General features: G+C 37.8%; 2 protein-coding genes across 2 annotated transcripts; one reads left to right on the top strand and one right to left on the bottom strand.

Moving 5' to 3' along the window:
* The first annotated feature begins 1,043 nt into the window (after window positions 1-1,043).
* On the top strand, window positions 1,044-5,052 carry SARC_06740 (proteasome subunit alpha type-1). The gene is made up of 6 exons (XM_014299346.1): window positions 1,044-1,201; window positions 1,871-2,134; window positions 2,901-3,030; window positions 3,552-3,722; window positions 4,351-4,491; window positions 4,964-5,052. Exons 1-6 carry the CDS (start codon window positions 1,127-1,129, stop codon window positions 4,981-4,983), a joined length of 801 nt encoding a protein of 266 aa, XP_014154821.1. The 5' UTR covers window positions 1,044-1,126; the 3' UTR covers window positions 4,984-5,052.
* An 857-nt stretch (window positions 5,053-5,909) lies between these two features.
* SARC_06739 (hypothetical protein) lies at window positions 5,910-6,961 on the bottom strand. Its single transcript, XM_014299345.1, has one exon. The coding sequence runs from the start codon at window positions 6,864-6,866 to the stop codon at window positions 6,327-6,329; it is 540 nt and encodes a 179-aa protein (XP_014154820.1). The 5' UTR covers window positions 6,867-6,961; the 3' UTR covers window positions 5,910-6,326.

The raw sequence follows: 6,961 nt of genomic DNA, 5'->3' as shown, positions 1-6,961 counted from the left end.
TCACATATGTACACTCAAAGCATATATATATAATATATATTCACATATGTACACACAAAGTGTATATATATATATATATATATGTACGTATGTATGTATTTATGTTTGTATGTATATGTATATATACATATGTATATATATATATATATATAGTTAGTACATATACATATATATAGTATACAGTATATATATATGTTTATACATGTATATGTAAATATATATATTTATATATACATTATATATATATATATATCTCTCTCTCTCTCTAAATATAATGTATATGTATATATATATATATATCCAAATATAATGTATATATATCTATATCTACATATAAATATATATATATATATATATAATAAGTATATAAATATACATATATAAATGTATATACATATACTAAATATACATATATATATGTATATACATATACATATATATTTTATAAATATATATAATTTTATAAATATATATGGATGTATATATATATATATATATATATATATATAATTTATATATATATATATATTCACATATGTACACAACAAAAGCATATATTTTAATATATATATTCTCACAAAAGTATATATATATATATATATATGTACGTATGTATGTATGTATGTATGTAAATGTATATATACATATGTATATATATATATATATAGTATATACATATACATATATATAGTTTATATATATATGTGTGTTTATATATGTATTTATTTATACATCTATTTATTTGTATATTTATATATTCGTACAAATTTATATATATATATATATAGGTTTAATAATTTATATTCATATGTATAGGTATATATATTGAAGTAGACATATATATATATATATGTAGACAAGATACATACATATACATATGCAATATGCATGCATACATAGACAGGGCACGCGCTGGTATATGTACACATACCTCCTCCTGACTTACTATTTTCGTGCACATATACGGCTGTATTTCTATAGATCAACATTCATTCATACGTTTGTTTTCATATATTCCCACATCTCACCTTATTCCTTCATCCATTTTCTCCAGTTTCGCAACCAGTATGACAACGACATTACCACATGGAGTCCACAAGGACGCATCCACCAGATTGAGTATGCGATGGAAGCCGTTAACCAAGGATCGTGTGCTGTAGGTATCAAATCAAAGACCCACGCCGCACTCTTTGGCCTCAAGGTATGAACCTGCAACCACATATGTGTATGCGACTGTGAAAGCTTGCATGTGTATGGTAGTGTGTATATGTATTGTAGATGTATTTATATCTATATGTATATGTACTTAAATCAAAGACCTATGCATTTGGCATTGGCTTGTATCACACATACACACACACACCTATATGTATATGGATATATATATATATATATATTATATATATATACATCATATATAAGCATATATATATTTATATGTATGTATGTATATATGTATATGTATTTGTATTTATTCTTGCCGGCATTTACGCGTATATGTGCCAGGTGGATCTGTATTTCAGCACCCATATTCATTCGCCCGATGGTTAGTCTATGATATATTTATATAAAGAGTCAATCCATATGGAGGAGAGAGGTATCCTTGTTCTAACTGTCGCTATTGTGATATTACATATAACTCGACTTTAGGTGGAACATGCACGATTGGTTTGCATACATATTCTTTTGAACTTGTTCACTTTTTAGTATACGTTAAATACAACATCAGCTCAGTGTGTTTCACCTACCGGCCAAAATATATGTAAAGAACGTTTCAGATCATAGTTACATTGAAGTATAGTGATCAATCTTCCCAGTCCCCTATATCCTCCTTCGTATATTTATATCTCATCCACTTCCGCTCCAACAGCGACCAGCCAGCGAGTTATCTGCACATCAGAAGAAGCTTCTAAAAATAGACGACCATATCGGGACGGCCATTGCGGGATTGACGTCAGACGCGCGGGTGCTCACCAAGTTTATGCGAAGTGAATGTCTTAACAACAAGTACGTGTTTGACTGCCCTCTACCGACCATTCGACTGGTCACTACGTTGGGCGACAAGGCACAGATCACTACACAGCGATACGGACGCAGACCGTACGGCGTGGGGCAGCTAATTGTGGGCTATGATGTATGTGAGTGGATGTGATAGTTGTATTCTCATATGTTTATACTGCTGTCTGTATATGTTTATATATATAATGTATGTATAAATATATGTATAAATGCATATATACATACATATATATATATATATAAATAATGTATGTATAAATATATGTATAAATGCATATATACATACATATATATATATATATAGTATATATATATAATGTATGTATGTATGAATGCATATATACATACATATATATATATATATATGCATGCGACTATGCCTGTGACTATGCCTGTTCCTGTGCCTGTGCATATGTTCGACTGGTGAGCACATTGGGCGATTTAGACGAAGACTGGATGGCGTGGTTATGTATATGATCTGCGTCCACACCTAGAGTGCTGTTTGCTGAATCATCACATGAGACAATGAGCCTAATCTGCGCATATTATTTTTGTGTATATATATTTTTATACACTGACACAACTTGCACATCTGCATGAAATACCTACAATAATTTGTGCTGAATCACTGCACGGAATCATGGACCCCTCTGTACCACTTATGTTAGTGCTTTTTATCGATATAGTTCATACATATATATATATATGTGTGTGTGTCTTTGTATGTATGCATGTATATATGCACGTCTAGGTGTATATGTATATGCATATACATATGCATGTAAGTATATATATATATGTGTGTATGTATGTATGTATATATCTGTGGCATGCGTATCTGCTTATACACCTGGAATACCTTGTACTGTATAATATCACAGGACAATGGACCCCATCTGTACCACTTGTGCCCGTCCGCCAATTTCTTCGACTGCAAAGCCATGGCCATTGGCGCGCGCTCGCAATCGGCACGTACCTACCTGGAACGTCAACTGGAAGACTTCCCTGATGGTATGTGTTTTTCCTTACGTTAGTGCGCACTAATATATATATATATGTGTTATAATGTTAGTGTATGTCTATTTATGTATGCATGTACATACATGCTTATACATATGTATATTTATGTATATATGTATGTATGTATGTATGTATATATATACATATATATATATATATTCATGTGTTTTTTTCCTGTTCAATTAGTATTTTAATCATCAGAATCTATCGCTGGGCACCCACGTCTAAAATTCACTTATATTGAATATCCATTGCAAATTGTCACTAGTGGTATTATATCTCACAACCGTACATACAACTGAGAGGTGTTTATTGATCTTCCATGGTCATCGCGCACATCAAGACTGTTTGTAATGGTACAGATCTCATCACCACCAATACGCACATATTGTAATATCCAGATTATACACACTTGATTATATATATGTGTGTGTCTGTCTGTCTGTGTCTGTGTCTGTGTTGAGAACATGCTAACACACATATATACACATTCTCATTCACAAAATGTACAGCTGAGAGGACTGCCTTGATCCGTCACGGACTTCGAGCACTTAGAGACTCTTTGCCCAACGGCACAGAATTGACCACTGCCAATGCGTCTGTTGGAATTGTGGGCAAAGACGAATCATTCACCATCCTTGAGGGAGAAGAGCTCACGTCATATCTCGATAATCTTGATGAAGGTATGTATATATACATTATAGATATGTATATGTCTGTGTGTGTGTGTATGTATTTATATATATATATATATATTCATATCCATATCCACACATTACGATTAATACGTGTATGTCTAAATTTAATCTATGTATCTGTATACAACTGTAGCTTTTGTGGGCCAAAACGATTCTTCTTTTAAGAGAGAAGTACTAGCTTGCTACCTGGATATCCTCGACAATTGGTTCCATATGCATATATCCGTTGATACAATATTGTTATTGCTATTGTTATTGTTATTGTTATACTATAGTATCATTATGTTACAGTATCATTTTGTACGGCAAAGGTTCACTTATATATATGTATGCTGTGGTAGGTGATATCTGCAATTGTCTGTCAGTAGTTGTGCGCATGCGAGTATCTGTGTGTCTGTATGATACCCTGGCGTTCAATGAGCATGTATTCACACTGTTCTATCTCGAGTTTCGACATCATAGATACCTGCCTGGAAGGAGAGCTAGTTATGTGAACTTTGTTCTTTTTATTTGTGTGTGCATAGACATGGCTGGTGTTGTAAGCTGCGTGTTTTGTGGGGCTTAGAGAGTACAGCCCTAGAATTGATGTTTACTCCAAAACTATATGTTTTAGGTGGCCCGCCCCGAAGATCGGGACGACCCAAGAAGGACGCGACTACAAAGGCCGCAACAGAAACTGCCACAGCCGACTCTGCTGTGCCTGAAACCACTACCACGGATACCACCGCGACGGAAACTCCCGCTGCTGATGGGGGTATGTTTTTCTATATGTATAGCTTATGCGTTTGCGTTATAGGGTATGTATATTTGTATTTATGTATATGCGTGTGCCTGTGCCTATGTGTATATGTATGTATATGTATGCTCATATATTGTGTATGTATTTGAATCTGTTCCGTATCGTTTGTAGTTTATGTGTATGTGGTCAATATTAGTCTCAGCTGACACTCTGTGCGCGACTGAACCATTGAGTCCACGAGAACGAACCTCTGTCGCTTTTGGGGTTATGTCTATACAATACTTGGTTTGTCACATGTCCATGTTAAATATCATACTCTGTACTTCCAGTGCAGTCCCTCGTATCAATGAACTGCTGATCTCACACTTATTGTCAACTCGTTTGTTAGATGTCCACAAATGCGTTCCATATCATACCACAAACCGTATCGAACATCTGTTGAGCACTCACTAATTGTACACACGTTTGTTGTCTCCTTCACTCACAGATGCAATGACGGATGAATAGAGAGTATCCTTGATCATCTATCATGATTGTGGTATCGACTTCAATTTCAATCAAATAAACATCATAAGCTAAAGTGTGTATATATATTTATATTTATATATATCGTGTGTATATGTTTTTTACACGTGTTACGTAAGAATGAGGCTGGAACTATAAAGAGCCGTACCTTTGTGCTGGTAATTAGCTAGTCTATGCTTGTATCTATGTCCAACAACGCTTGCCCATACAATCGGAGATCTGTAGATAACCACGAGAAGTATGGCTTCATAAACTATGCTGATGGCGTTATCGCTCTCGCTCGGTGGGCTGTCATCGTCTGCGATGGGCCGCATGCTATTTTAGCCTTAGCTCTATAGTCTAGCTATAAACTGTCTGACAATCCTTGGGTGGTGTATAAGCTATCCGTACGCAACCAACACCCTGATGTGCTACGCAGTTAATGAGAGTACATCGCACTTACAATTTCACCAATCTCAGACTCTACAACTGGGAACGTGTTGAATGCGTCTAGCTCCGTTCCTTGGTGAGGCGAATCACATTAAGCTGCCTACTGATGTCTGCCAGGTATCTCCATGGCTATAGGCTTCCTGGATATGAACTCGACTAGATACTTTTGTTTTGCCGCCTATTCTGACCGACTCCAAATATGGCAGCCAGCTCTCCCAGCGTTCGCCTTTCAAAAACGTTTATTCCTACATACCCGAGCTTTAACTTCTTAAAAGCAGAGTAGTCTGATACCATCCTTGCCCACGGCATAGATGTCTTCAGTATACTTTCATATATAAAAATAGCGCTCGCGAAGTGTCAGTTTTAGTAGACCGAAAGCAGAGAGGGTCTGGATCAACCAACACCCAAAAACAAGAAACGAACCCATAACCTCCAAAATAGTATAGCAAATCCCTAAACAGTAAATTTAATACAAATGGCTACGCGCCCCCGGGACGGGGATGGCACTGCGCTAGATTTTAATTTTGAACGTTGTGTAAGACCTAGCCAGCCTAGCTTCCCTGATATGCTGCCTGGGCGGATTCCCATAATCCTTCGGCGCCCAACAAGGAGATCAGCTTCCGCTTCAGTGCCCGAGATTGGCATTCCATAGATTCGTGATCAGCCCAACCCTAACCGGTTGCCCCACTACGCGCTGCAAGAACGTATCACCTACACCCGTCGCACACTCGCAAATTTTCTTTTAGATACTCGCTTATCCCACCGTCACAGTGCCACCAAAGTGATACATTTGTAGCCTCGTATAGATACATATCGAATACCTGTCATTAACTGTTTCGTATACTTTCCCTAAGGAGAATTTTTCATTTCTTTATAAGTTTTTAATCTATCCCCTACTAGCTATGTCTTCGGCCAGGCACACCGACGAGCGCACTCCCTATGAACTGAGGGACCAAGATGCTGTTCTCATCGCAACATGAATCAACTGAGTTCGGGACTTCATAACAACGAAGCCTCTCCAGATGCTGGGTAAGGCAGTCGACAACGGCCGATCCCGCCAGCTCTCGAAGCTCCTGTCGTTCTTCGACAACTCCATTGTACCCCAAGTCTAGCGTTTCTTCAAGCGTGATACCACGCCAGGAAAATTCCGCATAATCATCATGAGGGAATCTGGCCCCATGCGGAACATCTTCCTTGAGAACGGCAAGGAGTCGCACGCCCTGCAGATCGCCCAAGGCCTTGCCGGTGAGCGCGCTATCGACCGCCACAAGCGAATCCTTTGGGTGCGCAAATGTGTGGAAATTAGCACCTCGGGCGTGTATCGCCCTGTGCCGGTACCTCATCGAGCTCGAGTCCTCGCATGTACAGCACCCTTCCAAGGTGATGGCCCTGGAAATGTATGCATTTGCCTCACCGGCAAAGCAGCCTCCCACCATGGAGGTCCTCCGCCAGCGTCTCTTGTTCCAGCGAGCCCAGGCACGTCCTTCGAACCAGCCTCCAGTCGTCCAGCTTATGTTCCACCCCTCTCGTC

This window comes from Sphaeroforma arctica (genome assembly GCF_001186125.1).
Source record: "Sphaeroforma arctica JP610 unplaced genomic scaffold supercont1.494, whole genome shotgun sequence".
In the NCBI taxonomy this organism is placed as follows: Eukaryota; class Ichthyosporea; order Ichthyophonida; genus Sphaeroforma; species Sphaeroforma arctica.
This window is presented reverse-complemented; position numbering and strand designations above follow the sequence as displayed.

What these genes read in the sequence shown, in the direction of transcription:
- SARC_06740 (XM_014299346.1), top strand. Translation starts at nt 1,127, where the DNA reads ATGGAAGCCGTTAACCAAGGATCGTGTGCTGTAGGTATCAAATCAAAG. An exon ending in CCGCACTCTTTGGCCTCAAG is followed by an intron (nt 1,202 to 1,870) that starts GTATGAACCTGC and finishes CCGCTCCAACAG; the next exon opens with CGACCAGCCAGCGAGTTATC. An exon ending in AACTCCCGCTGCTGATGGGG is followed by an intron (nt 4,492 to 4,963) that starts GTATGTTTTTCT and finishes CTTCACTCACAG; the next exon opens with ATGCAATGACGGATGAATAG.
- SARC_06739 (XM_014299345.1), bottom strand. Translation starts at nt 6,866, where the DNA reads ATGGTGGGAGGCTGCTTTGCCGGTGAGGCAAATGCATACATTTCCAGG.